Below are 26,803 nucleotides of genomic sequence, written 5' to 3'. Positions count from 1 at the left end.
TGGTCAGTGGTTTGTGAAGCAGCGCCTGGAGTGGCTATAAAGGCCAATTCTGGAGTGACAGGCTCTTCCACAGGTGCTGCAGAGAAATTTGTTTGTTGGGGCTGTTGCACAGTTGGCTCTCCCCTTGCGCCTCTGTCTTTTTTCCTGCCAACTACTAAGTCTCTTCGACTCGCCACAATTTAGCCCTGTCTTTATGGCTGTCCGCCAGCTCTGGCGAATGCTGGCAACTGACTCCCACGACTTGTGATCAATGTCACACGATTTCATGTCGCGTTTGCAGACGTCTTTATAACGGAGACATGGACGGCCGGTGGGTCTGATACCAGTGGCGAGCTCGCTGTACAATGTGTCTTTGGGGATCCTGCCATCTTCCATGCGGCTCACATGGCCAAGCCATCTCAAGCGCCGCTGACTCAGTAGTGTGTATAAGCTGGGGATGTTGGCCGCTTCAAGGACTTCTGTGTTGGAGATATTAACATTAATGTCTTATTAAGAATCACCTGAAGGGTCAGCAGTGTTGGTTTTAGAATTAGGCTGAGTGAATCTGAATGAAGTTGATGTTGGCTTTTGTGAGAAGGTTATTGGTGGGTATGGTCCGATGGTGACTAACTGGGATCGAGGGATATGGGGAGAAGGTGGGTGAGTGGGGTTGAGGGAATTGGCAAGAAGACCTGATGGGATATTCCTGTTCTTTAAAAGTTCTTTTGCATATTCGTATGTTTGTATATAGGAATAGAGAGAGACTGGTAGATAGCCGAGATCGGAACTGGGGGCTGGGAAAGATGAATGTGTGTGAGCAAGAAAGCTGTGAGGGAGAAAGAGAGGATTAAAAATCATCAGTGGGGAACAAACCACCCCTGTGTAAGGGGCCAGGGAATATTTAACAAAGCACACCCTCAGCACTGCCTCTCTGACAGTGCAGCACTCCCTCAGTACTGACCCTCTGACAGTGCAGCACTCCCTCAGTACTGCCCCTCCGACAGTGCAGCACTTCCTCAGTACTGCCCCTCCGACACTGCAGCACTCCCTCAGTACTGCCCCTCCGACAGTGCAACACTCCCTCAGTACTGCCCCTCCGACAGTGCAGCACTCCCTCAGTACTGACCCTCCGACAGTGCAGCACTCCCTCAGTACTGACCCTCCAACAGTGCAACACTCCTTCAGTACTGACCCTCCGACAGTGCAACACTCCCTCGGTACTGCCCCTTGACAGTGCAGCACTCCCTCAGTACTGCCCCTCCGACAGTGCAGCACTCCCTCAGTACTGACCCTCCGACAGTGCAGCACTCCCTCAGTACTGACCCTCCCACAGTGCAGCACTCCCTCAGTACTTCCCCTCCGACAGAGCAGCACTCCCTCAGTACTGACCCTCCGACAGTGCAGCATTCCCTCAGTACTGACCCTCCGACAGTGCAACACTCCTTCAGTACTGACCCTCCGACAGTGCAACACTCCCTCAGTACTGCCCCTTGCCAGTGCAGCACTCCCTCAGTACTGCCCCTCCGACAGTGCAGCACTCCCTCAGTACTGACCCTCCGACAGTGCAACACTCCCTCAGTACTGATCAGTGTCCTGAACAATATTTATCCCTCAACCAACATCACAAAAGCAGTTTATCTGGTCATTATTACATTGCTGTTTGTGGGATCTTACTCTGTGCAAATTGGCTGCTATGTTTCCTACATTCCAACAATGGATAAATTTCAACAGCATTTCATTGGCTGTGAAGCGCTTTGGTGTGTCCTGTGGTTGTAAAAGGCGCTATAGAAATGCAAGTCTTTCTTTGCTTTCCCTCCTTTCTTTAATTGCGCACATTCCGATTGGGTCACCTGAATGATCATTTGTCCAGACAGTGGTCAGGAGCAGGAACCCTGGCTGATTTTCCCTCGCCCTAAGCCGGGGGTCACTGAACAGTGAACCATAGAAGCATAGAAATGTTACGTCACAGAAAAAGACAATTCAGCCCGTCGTCTCCTTGCTGGCTGGAAAAACTAGCCCCCGATCTAATTCCACCTTCCAGCAACTGGTCCATAACCTTGCCGGTTACAACAATTCAGGTACATGTCCAGGTACCTTTTAAAAGAGTTGAGGGTTTCTGCCTCCACTACTGAGCCAGGCAGTGAGTTCCAGCCATCCATCACCCTCTGGGTGAAAATGTTTTTCCTCATGTCCCCTCGAATCCTTCTACCAATCACTTTAAACCTGTGCCCCCTGGTAATTGACCTCTTTTCCAGGGGAAAACAGGTCCTTTCTGTCTGCTCTATCGCAGCCCCTCATAATTTTGTGCTCCTCAATTAAGTCACCCCTCAGCCTCCTCTGTTTTAAGGAAAACAATCCGAACCGATCCAATCTTTCCTCATAGCTGCAACTTTCAAACCCTGCAACATTCTTGTAAATCTCCTCTGTACTCTCTCCGGAGCAATTATGTCCTTCCTGTAATGTGGTGACCAGAACTGTACGCAATACTCCAGCTGTGGCCTAACCAGCGTTTTATACAGTTCCAGCATTACATCCCTGCTTTTGTATTCTATACCTCGGCCAATAAAGGAAAGCATTCCATATGCCTTCTTCACCACTTTATCTACCTGTCCTGCCACCTTCAGGGACCTGTGGACATGCATTCCAAGGTCTCTCACTTCCTCTAGCCCTCTCAATATCCTCCCATTTATTGTGTATTCCCTCACTTTATTTGCCCTCCCCAAATGCGTTACCTCACACTTCTCTGGATTGAATTCCATTTGCCACTTTTCAGCCCACTCAACCAAACCATTGATCTCATTCTGGAGTCTATAGTCTTCACTATCAACTACACGGCCAATTTTTGCGTCATCAGCAAATTTCCCAATCATGCCTCCCACATTTAAGTCCAAATCATTAATTTTACCACTAACAGAAAGGGATCCAACACTGAGCCCTGTAGAACGCTACTGGATACAGCTTTCCATTCGCAAAAACCTCCATCAACTACTACCCTTTGTTCCCTGTCACTGAGCTGATTTTGGATCCAAGTCGCCACATTCCCCTGTATCCCATGGTCTTTTACTTTTCTGACCAGACTGCCGTGCGGGACCTTGTCAAATGCCTTACTAAAATCCATGTAGACCACATTCACTGCACTACCCTCATCAATCCTCCTTGTTACTTCCTCAAAAAATTCAATTAAGTTAGTAAGACATGACCTTCCCCAAAAAAATCCATGCTGACTATCCCTGATGAATCCGTGCCTTTCTAAGTGGCAGTTTATCCTGTCCCTCAGAATTGATTCTAACAATTTACCCAGCACCGAGGTCAGACTGACGGGCCTATAATTATTTGGCCTATCCCTCGCACCCTCTTTAATCAATGGTACAACATTTGCAGGCCTCCAATCCTCTGGTACCTCGCCTGTATCTAGTGAGGATTTGAAGATGATCCTCAGCACATCCGCTATTTCCTCCCTGGCTTCCCTCAACAACCCGGGATGCAATCCATCCGGCCCTGGTGATTTATCCACTTTCAAGGATGTCAGACTCTCTAGTACTTCCTATCTCATTATGCTAATAGTATCTAATATTTCACACTCCTCCTCCCGTTTATCGTGTATTTCCTTGCTTTATTTTCCCTCCCCAAATACATCAACCCTGCCCACATCTTCTGCATCCATGCATAAGTTCCATTGTACATCTCTGATCGGCCCTACCCTTTCCTTAGTTATCCTCTTGCTCTTAATGTACTGATAAAACATGTTTGGGTTTCCCTTGATTTTACCTGCCAATATTTTTTCATGTCCTCTCTTTGGTTTCCTAATTTCCTTTTTTTACTTCACCCCTACACTTTCTATACTCCTCTAGGCTTTCTAAAGTATTAAGATTTTTGTGACAGTCATAAGCTTTCTTTTTCTGCTTTAACTTACCCTGTAAGCTTCCAGATAGCCAGGGGGCTCTAGATTTGGCAGTACCACCCTTCATCTTTGTGGGGACATGTCGACACTGTGCCCGTAGTATCTCACTTTTGCCTCCCACTGGTTTGCCACTGATTTTCCTTCAAGTAGCTGTATCCAGTCCACTTTCGCCAGGTCACCTCTCAGTTTCGTAAAATTTGCCTTCTCCCAATTTGGAACAGTGATCAGATGCAGGAACCCTGGCTGATTTCCCCTCTCTCTCTCTCTAACCCAGGGTTCACTGGATAGTGATCAGGAGCAGGAACCCTGGATGATTTCCCCCTCTCTCTCTCTCTAACCCAGGGGTCACTGGACAGTGATCAGGAGCAGGAACCCTGGCTGATTTCCCCTCTCTCTAACCCAAGGGTCACTGGACAGTGATCAGGAGCAGGAACCCTGGCTGATTTCCCCTCTCTCTCTAACCCAGGGGTCACTGGACAGTGATCAGGAGCAGGAACCCTGGCTGATTTCCCCTCTCTCACTAACCCAGGGGTCACTAGATAGTGATCAGGAGCAGGAACCCTGGCTGAGTTTCCCTCTCTCTAACCCAGGGGTCACTGGACAGTGATCAGGAGCAGGAACCCTGGCTGAGTTTCCCTCTCTCTAACCCAGGGGTCACTGGACAGTGATCAGGAGCAGGAACCCTGGCTGATTTCCCTTCTCTCTGTCAGCTGAGGTAATGGAGGGCTCCCATTACCCCATGGGAATTATAGCCTGGTGGGATTCAGCACCATTTGGACTGGAGTGAGAAATTGTGACAAAAAAGAGCAAAGAACAGCAGTTGTGTATGTTTAAAATCAGTTGGTGTCTCGCTGTGACGCTGACTCTCTCAGCAGCTTTGTGTTCACAGCACCCACAGCTGTTTAAAGTCACTGTCTGATTATAATATATCTTTTTAATCTTTTCTCGCAGATGACAGATTCCCCGAATACTCAAAGGTCGAGTTCATTTTCTCCTTTGGTCCTGAGAAAATACAAGGTAAGCCAGCACTCTGGATATTTCTGCACTGCTCACATTGACCCCAACAAAGCAAAACAGTCCCCGGGCAGGTCCAGCAGCCTGAGAAACACCAGCAATGTTCATTGACAGAACACCTTTAATGTAGTCAAACAACCCAAGGCGATTCTTGGAGGCCTCATCAGACAAAAATTGACACCAAATCGTAGAAGCAGTCATCAGGAGAGGTGACCAAAGACTTAGTCAAAGAGGTAGAATTTAAATAGGGTCTTAAAGGAACAGAGAGAGGCAGAGAGGTTTTGGGAGGGAATTCGAGAGCTTAGGACCTCAGCAGCGGAAGACACGACCGCCAATGATGAACGATGGAAGTGGGCAATGCACGTTAGGGGTACGGTAGCACATTGTTTATGCTACTGGACTAATGATCCAGAAACAAGAGTTCAAATCCCACCATGGGAAATTTAAATTCAATTATATAAATCTGGAATAAAAAGCAGTAATGGTGCTCATGAAAGTACCAGATTGTTGTAAAAATCCATTTGGTTCACCAGTGTCCTTTAGGGAAGGAAATCTACCGTCCTTACCTGGTCTGGCCTACATGTGACTCCAGACTCCAGTCAATGTGGTTGACTCTTAACTGCCCTCTGAAGTTGCTCAGCAAAGTCACTCAGTTGTATTCAAGAAGACAGCTCACCATCACCTTCTCGAGGAATATTAGTGACAGGCAATAAATGCTGAACGTACCCACATGATTTCCCATGAATGAATAAAATAAAAGGCCAGAATTGGAGGCCGCAGAAATCTCCAAAGGTTGTGGGGCTGGAGGAGATCACAGAGATAAGGAGGGGTGAGGCCATGGGATAAACTGAAAACAAGGAGCAAGCACAGGGATGATAGAGGAATGGGACTTGGTGTGAGTTCGGACATGGGTAGCAGAGTTTTGGGTGACCTTAAGTTTATGGTGAAAGTTGGGAGGCCCTCTCTCTCCCTCTTTCTGTCTCTCTGGGTCTCTGTCTCTGTCTCTGTCTTTGTCTCTCAACTAACTGGAAGAGGAGGAGGCTCCACAAATATCCCCATCCTCAATGTTGGGGGAGCCCAGCACATCAGTGCTGAAGATAATGCTGAAGAATTTGCAACAATCTTCAGCCAGAAGTGCCGAGTTGATGATCCACTTCGGCCTCCTCCTGAAGTCCCCAGTGTCACAGATGCCAGTCTTCAGCCAATAGGATTCACTCCGCGTGATATCAAGAAGCGACTGAAGGCACTGGATACTGCAAAGGCTATGGGCCCTGACAACATTCCAGCAGTAGTACTGAAGACCTGTGCTCCAGAACCCCTAGCCAAGCTGTTCCAGTACAGCTACAACACTGGCATCTACCCTGCAATGTGGAAAATTGCCCAGGTATGTCCTGTACACAAAAAGCAGGACAAATCCAACCTGGCCAATTACTGCCTCATCAGTCTACTCTCATTCATCAGTAAAGTGATGGAAGGTGTTATCAACAGTGCTATCTAGCGGCACTTGCTTAGCAATAACCTGCTCAGTGACGCTCAGTTTGGGTTTTGCCAGGGCCACTCAGCTCCTGACCTCATTACAGCCTGAACTCAAGAGGTGAGGTGAGAGTGACTGCCCTTGACATCAAGGAAGCATGTGAATGAGTATGGCATCGAGGAGCCCTCGCAAAACTGGAGTCAATGGGAATTATGGGGAAATTCTCTGATGGTTGGAGTCACACCTAGCTCAAAGGAAAATGGTTATGGTTGTTGGAGGTCAATCATCTCAGTCCCAGGACATCACTGCAAGAGTTCCTCAGGGTAGTGTCCTGGGCCCAACCAGCTTCAGCTGCTTCATCAATGACCTTCCTTCAGTCATAAGGTCAGAAGTGGGGATGTTCGCTGATGATTGCGCAATGTTCAGCACCATTCGTAACTCCTCAGATACTGCAGCAGTCCGTGTAGAAATGCAGCAAGACCTGGACAATATCCAGGCTTGGGCTGATAAGTGGCAAGTAACATTCACGCCACACAAGTGCCAGGCAATTACCATCTCCAACAAGAGAGAATCTAACCTTGACATTCAATGGCATTACAATCTCTGAATCCCCCACTATCAACATCCTGGGGGTTACCATTGACCAGAAACTGAACTGGAGTAGCCATATAAATACCATGGCTACAAGAGCAGGTCAGAGGCTAGGAATCCTGCGGCGAGTAACTCACCTCCTGTCTCCCCAAAGCCTGTCAACCATCTACAAGGCACAAGTCAGGAGTGTGATGGAATACTCTCCAATTGCCTGGATGGGTGCAGCTCCAACAACACTCCAGAAGCTCGACACCATCCAGGACAAAGCAGCCCGCCTAATTGGCACCCCATCTACAAACATTCACTCCCTCCATCATTGACGCACAGTGGCAGGAGTATGTACCATCTACAAGATGCACTGCAGCAATGCACCAAGGCTCCTTCGACAGCAGCTTCCAAACCCGCGACCTCTACCAACTAGAAGGACAAGGGCAGCAGATGCATGGGAACACCACCATTTCTAAGTCCTCCTCCAAGTCACACACCATCCTGACTTGGAACTATATCGCCGTTCCTTCACTGTCGCTGGGTCAAAATCCTGGAACTCCCTTCCTAACAGCTCTGTGGGTATACCTAACTCACATGGACTGCAGCGGTTCAAGAAGGCAGCTCACCACCACCTTATCAAGGGCAATTAGGGATGGGTAATAAATGCTGGCCTGGCCAGTGACACCCATCTCCCATGATCAAAAAAAAATGTCTCTCTCTGTGTCTCTGATTCTCTCTCTCTCTGTGCTGACAATGCTGGACACTCTTGTTGATTCTGGAGTCAGTGAGCCATCAGGAACGTAATGGTTACTGCACCAACTGTTGGGTCAAAAGAAACAAAAATGCTGCTGATTAACAATAGGAATGCATCCTCTGGCCACGCTCTGTTACTCTGGTTACAGTCAATGGGTTTGTCACCAGTGCGTTGAGCTGTGTCCTCACTCTCTCCACACAAGGGATTTTGGTCATTGATGGGAAGATTCTCCCTGGTGTCCACACCTGAACCCCATGATGATGGACTGCAATCATGGCACTGCCAGATCATTCAACCTTGGATTCCCTCATCAGATCTATTGATCAAGGAACCACACCAATTATCTCACTCTCCTGGGCCAACAATCATCCCTCAAACATTGAATCATAGAAATTTACAGCACAGAAAGAGGCCATTCAGCCCATCATGTCCACACTGGCTGACCAGTAGTCATCCAGCCTAATTGAACTTTCAAGCTCTTGGTCCGTTGCCCTGTAGGTTACAGAACATCAAGTGCATATCCAAGTATTTTTAAATATTGTGAGGGTTTCTGCCTCAACCACCCTTTCAGGCAGTGAGTTCCAGATCCCCACCAACCTCTGGGTGAAAAAGAATTCTCCTCAACTCCCCTCTCATTCTTTAAATCCTTTAAACCTCTGCCCCCTGCTTATTGAAATCTCTGTTAATGGAAATAGGTCCTTCCTGTCCACTCTATCTAGGCCCCTCATAATTTTATACACCTCAATTAAGTCTCCCCTCAGCTTCCTCTGTTCCAAAGGAAACAACCCCAGCCTATCCAATCTTTTCTCATAGTTAAATATCTCCATTCATGGTAGCGTCCTGGTAAATCTCCTCTCTAATGTGACCACATCCTTCCTGTATCAGCACCATTAAATATAGATTGATGGCCATTCATCTCATTGCTGTTTGTGAGATCTTTCTGTCCACTAATGACTGATTCCTTCACCTACATAACAGGATCACACTTCAAAATTAATTCATTCTCAAGATGATCTGATCTAATGGTTCCAGTTGGAGGTTGTTCTCCCAGGGAGAGCATTTTGACAAATCACAGGAGCATTCTATATGGAAAAGAGATATTTTGGTACCTTTCTGAGACATTTTTTCCTCAATGACTGTGGATAATTATCCATATCCTAATCCACACTAAGTCCCTTTAGCCCATCACTAATGTTCCCTCTAAGTTGCACAGCAATCTGAAAGTCCCGCACAAGCTGTGCATAAGTTGGCCCCTTTAAATTACTGAGTGTACGCAGCTATACAAAATAATTTAAAGGGACCGTGCACTTGAATAAATCACCCACGCACTCCTAAAAAAATTTGAGAACGTTGCCCATCACCCCTGTGCTTGCTGACCAACATTGACTCCTGACCCACCAACATCTCAAATTTAAAATTCTCATCCTGTGTTCAATTTCCTCCATGGCCTCACTTCTCCCAATCTCTGTAACTTCCTCCCCATCTCTGTAATCTCCTCCCTATCTCTGTAACCTCTTCCCCATCTCTGTAATCTCCTCCCTATCTCTGTAACCTCTTCCCCATCTCTGTAATCTCCTCCCTATCTCTGTAACCTCTTCCCCATCTCTGTAATCTCCTCCCTATCTCTGTAACCTCTTCCCCATCTCTGTAATCTCCTCCCAATCTCTGTAACCTCCTCCCCATCTCTGTAACCTCCTCCAACCCTACAACCCTCTCAAACTCTGCACTCCTCCAATTCTGGCCTCTTGAGTTTCCCTGATTTTAGCTGCTCCACCATTGGCGGCTGTGCCTTCAGTTGCCTGGGCCCCAAGTTTTGGAATTCCCTCCTTTAAGATGCTGCTTAAAACCTATCCCTTTGACCAAGCTTTTAGTCATCCCATGTCATGCCCCCTTCTTTAGTTCAGTGTGATTTTTTGTCTGATTATGCCTCGATGAAGTATCTTGAGATGTTTTACTACATTAAGGGCACTACATTTTACTACATTGCAGGTTGTTGCTGTTGTAAGTGCCTGGATAAAATTCTGAGGCCCATTGGACTGTGGGGCTGAATGAATCCTCAGTCTGGTGCACTCAGTAGCCATGTTAACACTGTCCTTCCCATGTTCGAGAAGCTTTTTTTTAATGAACGGTTGAAGGGAAGCGGGGAAGGAGCAGTGGCCTTGTGTATAACCAGTCCATGCCATGACATGATGTGCTCATGAGGCTGAGCTCTAGGCTGTACATATACCACAGTCAGTGACACACCACACCTCTCACTCACTAAATCTTCACACACTGACACAAGGAGCCAAGTAGAAGGGAAATTGATTTATGGACCTGGTATTGGTGGGAGTGTGATATCAGTAACACTACGCCTGTCACCACAGCAGTGTGGTTTGCAAGACCCACATTGGACGACTTTATCAAGGATGACATGGGATCGGTTTTAACCTTTTGGGGGTAAATTCCTCATTTTCTCTCTCCTGCTTTCTATACACCTTAGCTCCCTGTAGGGAATGGTTTGAAACCCAGTGGATGCAAATTCAAATGAGGAATTGAAGAGTAAGAAGGAAAGTCGGGGGACCTTTTTCATTCAAAGGGAAATTGAGTTTGTGAAATAATTACCCAGGGAAGCACATTGAAGAGGGCAGGGAAAATACGTTCAAGATGCCTTAGAGTCACAGAGTCATAGAATTAGACAGCACAGAAACAGGCCCTTCGGCCCATCGTGTCTGTGCCGGCCATCAAGCACCTATCTATTCTAATCCCATTTGTCAACACTTGGCCTGTAGCCTTGTATGCTATGGCGTTTCAAGTGCTCATCTAAATACTTCTTAAATGGTGTGAGGGTTCCTGCCTCTACCACCTCTTCAGGCAGTGCGTTCCAGATTCCGACCACCCTCTGGGTGAAAAAGTCTTTCCTCAAATCCCCTCTAAACCTCCTGCTCCTTACCTTAAATCTATGCCCCCTGGTTATTGACACCTCCGCTAAGGGAAAAAGTTTCTTCCTATCCACCCTATCTATGCCCCTCGTAATTTTGTATACCTCAATCAGGTCCCCCCTCAGCCTTCTCTGCTCTAAGGAAAACAATCCTAGCCTATTCAGACTCTCTTCATAGCTGAAATGCTCCAGCCCAGGTAACATCCTGGTGAATCTCCTCTGCACCCTCTCCAGAGCAATCACATCCTTCCTATAGTGTGGTGCCCAGAACTGTACACAGTTCTCCAGCTGTGGCCTAACTAGCGTTTTATACAGTTCCATCATAACCTCCCTGCTCTTGTATTCTATGTCTCGGCTAATAAAGGCAAGTATCCCGTATGCCTTCCTAACCACCTTATCTACCTGTGCTGCTGCCTTCAGTGATCTATGGACAAGTACATCAAGGTCCCTCTGACCCTCTGTACTTCCTAGGGTCCTACCGTCCATTGTATATTCTTTCTGGGAAGAGAAAGGACTCACTGTTATGGGGAGAAGGTGGGTAAGTGGGATTGAGGGATATGGGGAGAAGGTGGGATATGGGGAGAAGGTGGGTAGGTGGGATTGAGGGATATGGGGAGAAGGTGGGTAGGTGGGATTGAGGGATATGGGGAGAAGGTGGGTAGCTGGGATTGAGGGATATGGGGAGAAGGTGGGTAGGTGGGATTGAGGGAAATGGGGAGAAGGTGGTTAGGTGGAGTTGCGGGATAGGGGAGAAGGTGGGTAGGTGGGGAAGGGACCTGGAGTTTGAGGGAAGACTGAGGGAGGGGTGAATTCCCACAATTAGAATAGGCGATGATGCGACTGGTCTGGGTTTCAATAGGGTGAAGACACGGGAGGAGAGAGAGTGTGTTGGATGGGTGACTTGGAATTTAGAAGGGACAAGAAAGCAAAGGTCGGACCAAAGCTGAGCTGAGCAGGAAGAGAACTAGAAAGATTAAGAAGGAGAAGAATGGGAGAGTTGAGGTGAGAGTGCGATTCCAATCAGAGTGTTATCTATTGCCCTGTCTGTTCCATTCTGGCCTGGTCTGGTTCTGACTGGTGATAATGGCACAATCACTCAGTCTAGTTTGGGAGGACAGTGTGTAAATCCTGAACCACAGGCACCCTGCACTCTCTGGTTACACGCAAACACTTCCAGTGTCTATAAAAAGGACTCGGAGATTTCTCAGCAGATTAAAATGAAAATGATAGTGTTTTCCTGAGGGTTGGCATTTGAATGAGGCTCCTCACGAATCAAGTGTGAGACTGATTATAACCAGACAGGTTGTCCATTTGATCCATGTTAAGCCTTTCCCAGCGCTCTGTGATACATCAATGCTCAAGTGAAAGCACGCAAGGATCCTGTTTAAATTCTGACAATGTCATGAACCAAAGGTTAACCTTTTAGCTTTGACATCTAGATGGGATTCCCACTGCAAGCCTGCATTAAGTCTGCAGGGAACCCCTGATGTACAGTAGGCATGACAGCCCATCACAATCCAGGCGTCACCAAGCACCTGCATGCATGTACACAGACTGATGTGCACATGGACATACACGCGTACAGACACGTACTTTCGAACAGGAGTCAGTGGATTGTGAGTGGGAGCACTGACTAACTTTGCTCTCTGTCATCCAGGGCAGAAGGTAGGGATGGAATCGGGATTCACAGTCCGCATGCCTCAGAACCATGCCTCAGCCAGCACAGCCATGAGCTAAATAGACTTTGAAAGGAAATCAGGAAACATTTTTCACACTAAAAAGTACTGGGAACCTGCAACCCTCTCTCCCAAAAGGCTGTGGATGCTGAGGGACAAATGGAGTTTTCAAATCTCAGATGGACAGATTTTTCTGTGTCAGGATATCAAGGGAGATGCACATCAGCCTTGATCAGATTCAGTGGTGGAAGATATTCCAGGTGAAGTATGAGCCATAGATGTGTCCATGTTGTTAGGAATTTATCAAAACTCACATTTCCATATCCAGATGCTATCCCTTTGACAGACCCATAGTGCAGATGTAGAGTCAGTGTTGAGAGGAAGCATAATCCAGAAAATCATGCTTAAGAACCAACTGCAATTTGTAATGCACTGGGGGGATTTTATCATCATAAGAAAGAATGGAATGAATTGTTTATTTTCTTCTCAAATTTCCACCCCCCCCCCCCCCTTCTTATGAAGACACTGATTCTCACTGGGGTACAGTTCCACACACACTGACTCTCACTGGGGTACAGTTCCACAAACACTGACTCTCACTGGGGTACAGTTCCACACACACTGACTCTCACTGGGAAACAGTTCCACACACACTGACTCTCCATGGGGTACAGTTCCACACACACTGACTCTCACTGGAGTACAGTCAAACACACACACTGACTCTCACTGGGGTACAGTTCCACACACACTGACTCTCACTGGGCTACAGTTCCACACACACTGACTCTCACTGGGGTACAATTCCACAAACACTGACTCTCACTGGGGTACAGTTCCACACACACTGACTCACACACACTGACCCTCTCTGGGCTACAGTTCCACACACACTGACTCTCACTGGGGTACAGTTTCACACACACTGACTCTCACTGGGGTACAGTTTCACACACGCTGACTGTCTCTGGGGTACAGTTCCACACACACTGACTCTCACTGGGGTACAGTTCCGCACGCACTGACTCTCACTGGGGTACAGTTTCACACACACTGACTCTCTCTGGGGTACAGTTTCACACACACTGACTCTCACTGGGGTACAGTTTCACACGCAGTGACACTCACTGGGGTACAGTTTCGCACACACTGACTCTCACTGGGGTACAGTTCCACACACGCTGACTCACACACACTGACTCTCACTGGGGTACAGATTCACACACACTGACTCTCACTGGGGTACAGTTCCACACACACTGACTCTCACTGGGATACAGTTCCGCACACACTGACTCTCACTGGGGTACAGTTTCACACACACTGTCTCTCTCTCGGGTACAGTTTCACACACACTGACTCTCACTGGGGTACAGTTTCACACACGCTGACTCTCGGGTACAGTTTCACACACACTGACTCTCACTGGGGTACAGTTTCACACACACTGACTCTCACTGGGCTACAGTTCCACACACACTGACTCTCACTGGGGTACAGTTCCACACACACTGACTCTCACTGGGGTACAGTTTCACACACACTGACTCTCTCTGGGGTACAGTTTCACACACACTGACTCTCTCTGGGGTACAGTTCCACACACACTGACTCTCACTGGGGTACAGTTTCACACACACTGACTCTCACTGGGGTACAGTTTCACACACACTGACTCTCAGTGCGGTGCTGTTCCCGCTGCTGTCTGTTTGCTGACCGAATTGGACCTCTTGTGGCCCTTTCATCCTTCTCTGATTGTGTTTGGGTGTCTCCTGGCAAATGGCTGTGGGAGTGATGGTGGTCAGAGGATGGTGTTCCGGCTGAGTACTGTGGAGCTTGGCCATCTTGTATGTCTGTCAGTATTCTATCTAATAGGTGTCTTTCTCTTCTCATGTGACAGGGATGGAGCACCTGGAGAATGGATCGCGCGTCTCTGTCGATTACAATACCGCTGACCCCTTGATCCGATGGGATTCCTATGAGAACTTCAATGCTCAGCGGGAAGACCAGGCAGAGGGTAAGGAAAGGAAGGGCAAACCACCTGGCTATTTAAACAGTGCCCTATGTCGAACAGTGTATTTAGACAGTGCCCTTCATCGAACAGTCTATTTTAACAGTGCCCTACAGCAAATAGAGTCTATTTAAATGGTGCCCGACAGTAAACAGTCTATTTAAACAGTGCCTTACAGCAAACAGTCACAGCGTGCAACTGACTAATGTGGGTGTTTTGCCCAGGCTTTCCCATTTCTTCAATGTGCAGTCTGTGAGCTGTCCCCAGTGTTTGACACACTGGATGAATTCAAGTTAGAATCGTTGAATCATAGAATGGTTACAGCACAGAAGGAGGCCATTCGGCCCATCATGTCTATGTTGGCTCTCTGCAAGAAGAACACACCCAGTCCCACTTCCCTGCCTTTTCCCTGTAGTTTTTTCTCTTCAGATAATTACCCAATTCCCTTTCTGAAAGCCCCGATTGAATCTACCTCCATCACTCTCTCAGGCTGTGCATTCCAGATCCCGATTCCTATCTGTGTAAACAATGTTTTCACGTTACCTCTGGTTCTTGGCCATTAGGAACAGTTTCTCTCTATCTACTCTGTCCAGACCCCTCGTGGTTTTGAACACCTTTATCAAATCTCTTCTCATCCTTCTCTGAGGAGAATAGTCCTAGCTTTTCCAATCAATCCACGTAACTGAAGTCACTTATCCCTGGAACCATTCTTGTGAATCTTTTCTGTACTCTCTCTAAAATCTTCTCATCCTTCCTAGAGTGTGGTGCCCAGAAATGGACACAATACTCCAGTTGAGGCCAAACCAGTGTTTTATAAAAGTTCATCATAATTTCCTTCCTTGCACTGCAGCAACTCACCAAGGCTCCTTCGACTGCACCTTCGAAACCCTGCAACCTCTACTAGCTAGAAGGACAAGGGCAGCAGATGCATGGGAACACCACCACCTGCAAGTCTTTTTTTCCAAAAATATACTTTATTCATTAAAAATTGCAAAAAAAATTACAAAACAGTTCAAATTTGACATTTCGGAAAGTACAACAGAGATCAGATTCCTTCAATACAGAACATGAGTCACCTCACAACTCTTGCCATTCCATTTTATATGCAATGTACATTTACATTACACAGCAAAAACATTTTTGGTGTATACAGCCCGAGGGGTTTTACTCGGGTTCCAGCCCCTTGGCTCACTTTGGTGGGAGGACCTTACACAGTGGTCTTTCCCCATTGAGCCTTTGCAGCGGCTGCCCCAAGCTTTAGTGCGTCCTTCAGCACGTAGTCCTGGAGCTTGGAATGTGCCAGTCCGCAACACCCGGTTGTAGCCAACTCTTTGCCATCTGCAAGTTCTCCTCCAAGCTACGCACCATCCTGACTTAGATCTATATTGCTGTTACCTTCACTGTCCCTGGGTCAAAATCCTGGACCTGCACCACACAGTGGGTGTACCTACCCCACATGGACTGCAGCAGTTCAAGAAGGCAGCTCACCACCACCTTCTCAAGGGCAATTAGGGATGGGCAATAAATGGTGGCCTAGCCAGCGATGCCCACATCCCATGAAAGAATAAAAACGTTATAAAAGTGCAGATTATCGGTCAGCCCATCACTGCTGGGTGATAATTGGCCAGATTGGATTTGTCCTGCTTTTAGTGGACAGGACACACGAGGGCACCTTTCCACATTGCCAAGTAGATGCCAGTGTTGTAGCTGTACTGGAATAGCTTGGCTAGGGGTGCAGCTAGTTCTGGAGCATGCATCTTGAGTACTACAGCCAGGTTGTTGTCAGGGCCCATAGCCTTTTCTGTCTCTCTTTACTGTACGCTCTGCAGCAAGCTTGGAATGATATCCCTGATCTCCAGTTTCCCGCTGCTATTCTGACAGGGCGCCCCTTTGGTGCTGACGACACTGGAGGGTTTATCTTTCAGACAGGTGACCTTCTGGTGTCCCAGTCCTGATTTATAGTGGAGAGGTGCTGAAGTATTAAGTGGAGCAGATGGTATCAGTGCCATCTCAGCATTGCATGGAATAAAGTGCTAGTGAGCCAGCGGGACTCCCTGCAGCCCAGGCTAATCCCTGATGAGATGCACTGGCTCTGTCTTGGGTATAGGGAGGTGTCGAGTAGCAGCTCCATCCTCTCATGGAGCAGGATGCCAGCCAGAGGTGAAAGAAAAGCTCTCCCTAATTCTGGGCATCGCACTTTTGGAAGGATGTGAGGGTCCTTGAGAGGGAGCAAAGGAGATTTACCAGGATGGCTCCAGGGATGGAGGATTTTAGTTACAAGGTTAGGTTGGAGAAGCTGGGATTGTTCTCCCCGGAGCAAAGGAGATTGAGGGGAGATTTAATAGAGAACAGATTATGACAGTCTTCGATAAAGTAGACAAAGAAAAACTTCCTGTTAACTAATGGGACAAGGACTAGGGACACAGATTGAAGGTTTAGGACAAGAGATGCAGGGGGAATATTAGGAAGAACTTTTTTTCACAGCGGGTGGGAATGACCTGGAACTCGCTGCCCACAAGGGTGGTGGAAGTGGAGATGATCAATGACTTCAGGAGGAAGTTGGATGGCTACCTGAGAGAAATAGACTTGCAGGGCAACCGGGATCGAGCCAGGGAATGGGACTGACTGGATTGCTCTGTGGAGAGCTAGCATGGATTAGATGGGCTGAATGATCTCCTTATGTGTCATAAATGACTCTATGACAATGAAGTGGCACCCTTCCTGGTTGACCATTCCATCATCCACTGTTCCCTGAATGGATTAAATTTCACCTTCGCGATGCAGGTATCGACACTCCAGCAATATAACTGTGCACCTGGGCGTCAGAATCCAAATTCCCCAGAATAAATCAACACAAGCCCTTTTTAGGGAAAGTTGTTGACTGTTTGGCCGCATGGGTCATCGCTGTAAGCCTATTCTTGCCTGTTCCCTCACCTGCACTCACACCTGCACCTGGTGCCCACCTGATGGCAATAGGAATGGGAACTGTGAGAAGTAGAGTGCAGTGCACCCTCAGTACTGACCATCTGACACTGCAGCGCTTTCTCAGTATTAACCCTCCGACAGCTCAGCACTCCCTCAGTACTGACCCTCTGACACTGCAGTGCTCCCTCAACACTGACCCTCTGGGTGAATGTTATGTTACAGAGCTCTGATCAGACACCATCTGGAGTAACTGGGCCCAGTTCTGGGCCCCGCACCTCAGGAAGGAGATATTGACCTTGGAGAGGGTGCAGCACAGATTTACCAGAGTAGTACTGGGGCTAAAAGAGTTAAATTATGATGTTTAATAAGCTTGACTAGTATTTAGAAGGTTGAAGTTTGATCTAATTGAGGCATTTAAAATAACAAAACGATTCAATAAAGCAGTTACAGGGAAGCTATTTCCTTTGGTGTGGGAACCCAGAACAAGGGAGCAGAGTCTTCAAATTGAGCGAGGATGTTCAGGAATGAAGTCAGGAAACAGTTTTTCACACAAGGGGTGGTGGATATCTGGAACCTTCTCCCATAAAGACTGTGGATGCTGAGGATCAACTGGATCTTTCACAACTGAGTTCGATAGGGGACCAAAGTGGGTAAATGGAGTTAATCGCAGAATCACAGAATTGTTACTGCACAGAAGGAGGCTACTCAGCCCAGCGTGTCTGCGGCAGCTCTCCAAAGGAGCAATTCACCTTGTGCAACTCCCCAACCTTCTCCCCGTAGCCCTGCACATTCTTTCCTTTCAGATAACAATTCCAATTCACTCTTTAGTGAACATCTCCAACAAGAGAGAATCTAACCATTTCCCCTTGACATTCAATGGCATTACCATCGCTGAATCCCCCACTATCAACATCTTAGGGGCTAACATTGACCAGAAACTCAACTGTACCAGCCATATAAATACCTTGGATACAAGAGCAGGTCAGAGGCTAGGAGTCCTGTGGCGAGTAACTCACCTCCTGACTCCCCAAAGCCTGTCCACCATCTACAAGACACAAGTCAGGAGTGTGATGGAATACTCTCCACTTGCCTGGAATGGTGCAGCTCCAACAACACTCAAGAAGCTCGACACCATCCAGAACAAAGCAGCCCACTTGATTGGGACAAGATCCACAAACATTCACTCCCTGCACCACCGACGCACAGTAGCAGCAGTGTGTACCATCTACAAGATGCACGGCAGCAATGTACCAAGGCTCCTTAAACAGCACCTTCCAAACCCGTGACCTCTACCAACTAGAAGGACAAGGGCAGCAGATGCATGGGAACACCACCACCTGCAAGTTCTCCTCCAAGTCGCACAACATCCTGACTTGGATCTATATCACTGATCCTTCACTGTCGCTGGGTCAAAATCCTGGAACTCCCTTCCTAACAGCACTGTGGGTGTACCTACCCCACATGGACTGCAGTGGTTCAAGAAGGCAGCTCACCACCACCTTCTCAAGAGTAATTAGGGATGGGCAATAAATGCTGGCCTGGCCAGCGACGCCCACATCCCATGAATGAATAAAAAGATTGAACCTGCCTTCACCACACTCTCAGGCAGTACATTCCAGATCCTAACCACTCGCTGTGTAAACGGTTTCCTCATGTTGCCATTGCTTATTTTGCCAATTACCTTAAATCTGTGCCCTCTTGTTCTCAATCCTTCAAATAGTATTTCAAGCTCGAGGGGCTGAATGGCCTCCTCCTGTTTCTGTGATCCTCTAAAGATACAGCCTGGTGACCTGAGGCACTTCACCCTCCCTGTTACTGAAACAGAGCTTGATAACGTGCTGCACAACATCAACCCGACATCAGGATTATTTCAATGACGGTGATTAGTCCCTCGGCAAGAGATTTTCCTAGTACTGAACAATTCCAGCAATAAGGAATTTAAATTGTAGGAAAGGGTCAGGAAGTCTGGTTTGCTCTGTGCAGGAAAGGGCAGATTCCGAGGTGAGCTCACAAAGATTCTCCCGAAAAGCTTCTCTCTGTGGTGAAGGGTTCAAATCTCCGTGGACATGGCTCAGATATAAGCAAGTGAGAGGCAGGTCGGCAGAATATTTTTCACTTAAAGGAGAATCAGTTTTATGAAATCAGCCCATGAGAAGGATATTGAAGAGGACAGAGGGTACAGAGGCAATGAGATGTATTTCTAGTGAGAGAAACGGTCGAGGGATATGGGGCGAAGTGAGTAGGTCGGGTCGAGGGATGTGGGGAGAAGGTGGGTAAGTGGGGATGAGGGATGTGGGGAGAGGGTGGGTAAGTGGGGATGAGGGATGTGGGGAGAAGGTGGGTAAGTGGGGATGAGGGATGTGGGGAGAAGGTGGATAGGTGGGGTCGAGAGATGTTTGGAGAAGGTGGGTAAGTGGGGATGAGGGATGTGGGGAGAAGGTGGATAGGTGAGGTCGAGGGATGTTTGGAGAAGATGGGTAGGTGGGGCTGAGGGATGTGGGGAGAAGGTGGATAGGTGAGGTCGAGGGATATGGGGTGAAGGTGGGTAGGTGGGGTCGAGGGATATGGGGAGAAGGTGGGTAGGTGGGATTGAAGGATATGGGGAGAAGGTGGGTAGGTGGGGTCGAGGGATGTGGGGAGAAGGTGGGTAGGAAAGAAAGAAACAAAAGGGGAGACAGTGGGTGAGTGAGACTAGACTGTTGGGGTTGAATTTTCCTGGTTGGGTTGCGATCCCAACATCGGCCTCAGTTCTGTGTTGGGAACCCGGAAGTCGCTTTGGTGGAATGTCAATCATGTTCCTCCTGGACATGGACAATTAAGAAGCCGCTTCAGGGATTCCTATCCAATTATGGATGGTGGCCAGTTTCCAATGTTGGGCAGTCCGCTCAGCTTAGTCTGTGGCTACGGCCGCACTGTGGGCGCTGCTCGTGAGAGGCAGCTACCCCATGGAGATGCCTTCACTATGAGGGGTGCGACTGCCTTTGCAGCAGGTACCACATTAGCGGAGATATCAGTCTCTACGAATGGCATGTCTACTGCTTCGGGAGACCTGGGAATTGCAATTTTCTGCCAGAAAATTAATAAAAGAGCTCAAATGTTTCGCCTGCAGGACGTCTCACTGTGAAGCCACCTCCACTGCATTGCCGGACACGCGACACAATGGTGGGGGGGGGGGGGGGACCTGTGCACCATCCAGAAAATTCCAATCCATTGCCAGAAGAGTGACTGATTGCCCTATTAAATACTCTCATTGTTTCCCAGCTGTTGCCAGATGGGTAGCTGGGAGCCTGCCTCTGGGAAAAGCGCCCGGAGGTGGAAACACGTGGCAGAGTCAGCCCAAGCTGATTCCATCCAAATTTCCCTGGCCCCCACTGCCTCTGCGGGGCTGAGAAAAATTAAGCCCATAGAGACAGAGGGGAAGAAACTGAGGAAGAGACAAATGGGGAGGGAGAGAGAGACAGAAAGAGAGAGAAAGACAGAGGTAAGGAGAGATATAGAGGAGAGAGAAGCAGGCCAAGGGAGATAGAAAAGGGATGACCGAGAGTTCATGGTGTAGTGGGTAACATATTAGCACGGATAGAGGATTGGTTAACAAACAGGAAGCAGAGATTAGGGATAAATGGGTCATTTTCGGGTTGGCAAGCTGTAACTAGTGGAGTGCCACAGGGATCAGTGCTGGGGCCTCAACTATTTACAATCTATATCAATGACTTGGATGAAGGGACCAAATGTATGGTAGCTAATTTGCAGATGACACAAAGATAGAATCATAGAATCATAGAAGATTTACAGGAAGAGGCCACTTGGCCCATTGTGTCTGTACCGGCTGGTAAAAAAGAACCACCCAGCCTAATCCCACCTTCCAGCAATTTGTTTCATAGCCCTGCAGATTGCAGCATTTGAGGTGCATATCCAGACTCCTTTTTAAAAGTGTTGAGGGTTTCTGCCTCAACTATTCTTTCAGGCAGTGAGTTCCAGACCCTCACCAGCCTCTGGGTGAAAATGTTTTTCCTCATCTTACCCTCTAATTTTTCTACCAATCACTTTAAATCTATGCCCCTTCATCACTGACCTCTCTGCTAAGGTGAATAGACCCTTCACCTCCACTCTATCCAGGCCGCTCACAATTTTGTACATCTCAAGCAAGTCTCCCCTCAGCCTTCTCTGTTCCAAGGGGAACAACCCCAGTCTATCCAATCCTTGATCATAGCTGCATTTTTCCAGTCCTGGCAATGTCCTCATGAATCTTCTCTGTACCCTCTCTAGTGCAATTACATCCTTTCTGTAATGAGGAGACCAGAACTGCACACAGTACTCAAGTTGTGGCCGAACCAATGATTTATACAGTTCCAGCAAAACCTCTCTGCTCTTATATTCTGTACCTCGGCTAATTAAGGAAAGGATTCCATATGCCTTCTTAACCACCTTATCGACCTGTCCTGCTGCCTTCAGGGATCTGTGGACATAAATTCAAGGTCCTTCACTTCCTCTACACTTCTTAGTATCCTCCCATTTATTGTGTATTCCTTTACCTTGTTTGTCCTCCACAAATGCATCACCTCACACTTCGGGTTTAATTCAATTTGCCACTTTTCTGTCCATCTGAGGAGGTAGAAAGGTAAGTTTTCAAGAGGACATGAGTCTACAAAGGGATATAGATAGGTTAAGTGAGTGGGCAAAAAATTTGGCAGATGGAGTATAATGTGGGAAAATATGAACTTCCCACTTTGGCAGAAGAATAGAAAAGCTGTATATTATTTAAATGGAGAGAGTGCAGAACTCGGTGGTACAGAGGGATCTGGGTGTCCTGGTACATGAATCACAAAAAGTTAGTATGCAGTTACAGCAAGTGATTAGGAAGGCAAATGGAATGTTGTCATTTAATGCAAGGGGAATGGAATAGAAAAGTAGGAAAGTGTAGCTACAGCTGTACAGGGCGTTACGAAGACCATATCTGGAGTACTGTGGACAGTTTAAGTCTCCTTACTTTAGAAAGGATAAAATTGCATTAGAAGCAGTTCAGCGAAGGTTCACTTGACTGATTCCTTGAATGAAGGGGTTATTTTATGAGGAAAGGTTGGACAGGTTGGTACCCATTGGGGCGACACAGTGGCGCAGTGGTTAGCACCACAGCCTCACAGCTCCTGCGACCTGGGTTCAGTTCTGGGTACTGCCTGTGCGGAGTTTGCAAGTTCTCCCTGTGACCGTGTGGGTTTCCGCCGGGTGCTCCGGTTTCCTCCCACCTCCAAAGACTTGCAGGTTGATAGGGAATTTGGCCATTGTAAATTGTCACTAGTGTAGGTAGGTGATAGGAGAATGGTCGGGAATGTGGGATTAATGTAGGAGGGGATGTGGTAGGGAATATGGGATTAATGTAGGATTAGTATAAATGGGTAGTTGATGGTCAGCACAGACTCGGTGGGCCGATGGGCCTGTTTCTGTGCTGTATCTCTCTATGACTCTATTTAGAAGGATGAGAGGTGATCTTATTGAAACATGTAAGATCCTGAGGGGACTTGACAGGGCGGATGCAGAGAAGGATGTTTCCCCTTGTGGGGCAGACTAAAAATAAGGGACACAGTTTAAAAATAAGGGGTCTCCCATTTAAGATAGCGCTGAAGAGAAATTTGGTCTCTCAGAGGGTCGTTAGTCTGTGGAATTCTGTTCCACAGAGAGCAGTAGAGGCTGGGTCATTGAATATATTCAAGGCTGAGTTAGAGAGATTCTTAATAAACAAGGGAGTCAAGGGTTATGGGAGGCAGACAGGAAAGTGGAATTGAGGCCACATTCAGATCAGCCATGATTTTATCAAATGGTGCAGCAGGCTTGAGGGGCCGAATGGCCTACTCATGCTCCAAATTTGTTTGTCCATATATTCGTATGAGAGTAAGAGAGAATCAGAGATCAAGAGGGAGAGATCGAAAGAGTGACAGAGCAAGGGACGGAGATAAACAGAGAAAGAAAATAGAAAGAAAGTGAGAATCCAAATTTCCCTGGCCCCACTGCCTCTGCGGGGCTGAGAAAAATTAAGCCCATAGAGACAGAGGGGAAGAAACTGAGGAAGAGACAAATGGGGAGGGAGAGAGAGACAGAAAGAGAGAGAAAGACAGAGGTAAGGAGAGATATAGAGGAGAGAGAAGCAGGCCAAGGGAGATAGAAAAGGGATGACCGAGAGTTCATGGTGTAGTGGGTAACATATTAGCACGGATAGAGGATTGGTTAACAAACAGGAAGCAGAGAGTAGGGATAAATGGGTCATTTTCGGGTTGGCAAGCTGTAACTAGTGGAGTGCCACAGGGATCAGTGCTGGGGCCTCAACTATTTACAGTCTATATCAATGACTTGGATGAAGGGACCAAATGTATGGTAGCTAATTTGCAGATGACACAAAGATAGAATCATAGAATCATAGAAGATTTACAGGAAGAGGCCACTTGGCCCATTGTGTCTGTACCGGCTGGTAAAAAAGAACCACCCAGCCTAATCCCACCTTCCAGCAATTTGTTTCATAGCCCTGCAGATTGCAGCATTTGAGGTGCATATCCAGACTCCTTTTTAAAAGTGTTGAGGGTTTCTGCCTCAACTATTCTTTCAGGCAGTGAGTTCCAGACCCTCACCAGCCTCTGGGTGAAAATGTTTTTCCTCATCTTACCCTCTAATTTTTCTACCAATCACTTTAAATCTATGCCCCTTCATCACTGACCTCTCTGCTAAGGTGAATAGACCCTTCACCTCCACTCTATCCAGGCCGCTCACAATTTTGTACATCTCAAGCAAGTCTCCCCTCAGCCTTCTCTGTTCCAAGGGGAACAACCCCAGTCTATCCAATCTTTGATCATAGCTGCATTTTTCCAGTCCTGGCAATGTCCTCATGAATCTTCTCTGTACCCTCTCTAGTGCAATTACATCCTTTCTGTAATGAGGAGACCAGAACTGCACACAGTACTCAAGTTGCGGCCTAACCAATGAGTTATACAGTTCCAGCAAAACCTCCCTGCTCTTATATTCTGTACCTCGGCTAATAAAGGAAAGGATTCCATATGCCTTCTTAACCACCTTATCAACCTGTCCTGCTACCTTCAGGGATCTGTGGACATACACAGCCATGATTTTATCAAATGGTGCAGCAGGCTTGAGGGGCCGAATGGCCTACTCATGCTCCAAATTTGTTTGTCCATATATTCGTATGAGAGTAAGAGAGAATCAGAGATCAAGAGGGAGAGATCGAAAGAGTGACAGAGCAAGGGACGGAGATAAACAGAGAAAGAAAATAGAAAGAAAGTGAGAATCCAAAGGGATGGAGAGAGTTAGAGAGGAGACAGAGATTGAAAGAGATAGAAAGTGAGAGAGAGATAGACAGAATTTGTGGACGAAGGGAGAGAGGCAGAAAGACAGAAACAGAAAGAGAGAGTTAGAGACAGTGAGAGACAAAGAGATAGAGAGAGAGGATGTTCATGGAGGTTCTGTGCCGGTTTACTCTTTCATCCCAAATATTGGATGATGGTTTAACTAAAAATAGACTTTCTTTCAATTCAATTCAGTCTGATGCAGGGGTGTGTTACAGATCTGACTCCAATTAGCAAGCCTGTAACCCAATCTGCCTCTGACAGATGATTTCACTTGCTGTTTGAGACTGCCTTTAAATGAACAGCACACTGATGGATGAAGGCAGAGTGTCCTACAGAAGCTCTGGCCAATGACATGACACCCAAAGGTCAGCGACCCGACACTCTCCTTCAGCCTCCGATCTTCCAACTTCAGTAGGTGAGATTCAGTCGAATTGTGGGTGCATCTTTGTGGGGTGACTGAGTCTTTTAACAGAAACGTGTGAGGAACACTTAGTGACTGAGAAAGGTCCCAGAGAGAGAGAGGGTGCAGGCCCTGTTCATTATGATCAAGCTGGTTTCCTTGGCACGGACAACTGCCTGTGGCATTTTCTGGCCGTGTGCAAATCAGCCGGCTTGAGAGAGAGAGAGGGAGGATCACAGCAGAAAAAGTTAAGCCAGAACTTTGACTCGCTGATAGCTGCTGGGGCTAACTGAGCACTGTGTGTTCCCAGAAGGAGGACATTCTACATCAGATAACTGACAGGTACAGGGGAGTGTGTGTGTTTGGGGGGGTGGGGGGCAACGGGGAGCAGAGCAGGGTGGGGGGGCATGACAGTGTGTTTGGGGGCGGGTGCAACATGACGGGGGAGACAAAGGGCTGGTCAGAACGACATAGCAGTGAAATACAATCCTCACCAGGAAATACTTCAGATTCACATACAGTTCTTGAAGTAACATTGTCACCTTAACTTTTTCAAAATATTCGCCTTGGCCAATGTGCTTCACGTGCTGTACATGTGAAGGCTGCGAGAGGCATCTCGTCCATGTGAGTAACCTCCAGTACCTATTACCTTTCACACTTCCTGTCTCCCTAATGTACTGACTCTCACTGGGGTACAGTTCCACACACACTGACTCTAACTGGGGTACAGTTCCACACGCACTGTCTCTAACTGGGGTACAGTTCCACACACACTGACTCTAACTGGGATACAGTTCCACACACACTGACTCTCACTGGGATACAGTTCCACACACACTGACTCTCACTGGGGTACAGTTCCACACACACTGACTCTCACTGGGGTACAGTTCCACACACACTGACTCTCACTGGGGTTCAGTTCCACACACACTGACTCTCACTGGGGTACAGTTCCACACACACTGACTCTCACTGGGGTACAGTTCCACACACACTGACTCTCACTGGGGTACAGTTCCACACAAACTGATTCTCACTGGGGTACAGTTCCACACACACTGACTCTCACTGGGGTTCAGTTCCACACACACTGACTCTCACTGGGGTACAGTTCCACAGACACTGACTCTCACTGGGGTACAGTTCCACACACAGTGACTCTCACTGGGGTACAGTTCCACACACACTGACTCTCACTGGGTTTCCATTCCACACACACTGACTCTCACTGGGGTACAGTTCCACACACACTGACTCTCACTGGGGTACAGTTCCAAACACGCTGACTCTCACTGGGGTACAGTTCCACACACAGTGACTCTCTCTGGGGTACAGTTCCACACACACTGACTCTCACTGGGTTTCCATTCCACACACACTGACTCTCACTGGGGTACAGTTCCACACACACTGACTCTCACTGGGGTACAGTTCCACACACGCTGACTCTCACTGGGGTACAGTTCCACACACACTGACTCTCACTGGGGTTCAGTTCCACACTCACTGACTCTCACTGGGATACAGTTCCACACACACTGACTCTCACTGGGGTACAGTTCCACACACACTGACTCTCACTGGGGTACAGTTCCACACACACTGACTCTCACTGGGGTTCAGTTCCACACACACTGACTCTAACTGGGGTACAGATCCACACACAATGACTCTCACTGGGGTACAGTTCCACACACACTGACTCTCACTGGGGTACACTTCCACACACACTGACTCTCACTGGGGTACAGTTCCACACACACTGACTCTCTCTGGGGTACAGTTCCACACACACTGACTCTCACTGGGGTACAGTTC

At 47.7% G+C, this 26,803-nt stretch overlaps 1 protein-coding gene across 17 annotated transcripts in view; it reads left to right on the top strand.

The window, feature by feature from the left end:
* tns1b (tensin 1b) overlaps nt 1-26,803 on the top strand; it is a 939,527-nt gene that overhangs the window by 742,626 nt on the left and 170,098 nt on the right. For all 17 annotated transcript variants that reach the window (XM_068034709.1, XM_068034713.1, XM_068034718.1 and 14 more), the window contains 2 exons: nt 4,832-4,897; nt 14,198-14,314. In XM_068034709.1, the coding sequence (XP_067890810.1) occupies nt 4,832-4,897; nt 14,198-14,314 (183 nt within the window). The remainder of the gene's footprint in view (nt 1-4,831; nt 4,898-14,197; nt 14,315-26,803) is intronic.

Source organism: Heterodontus francisci, chromosome 7, assembly GCF_036365525.1.
Source record: "Heterodontus francisci isolate sHetFra1 chromosome 7, sHetFra1.hap1, whole genome shotgun sequence".
Classification (NCBI taxonomy): domain Eukaryota; kingdom Metazoa; phylum Chordata; class Chondrichthyes; order Heterodontiformes; family Heterodontidae; genus Heterodontus; species Heterodontus francisci.
Note: the sequence above shows the minus strand (reverse complement) of the source record. Positions and strands in the feature narration are given on the sequence as shown.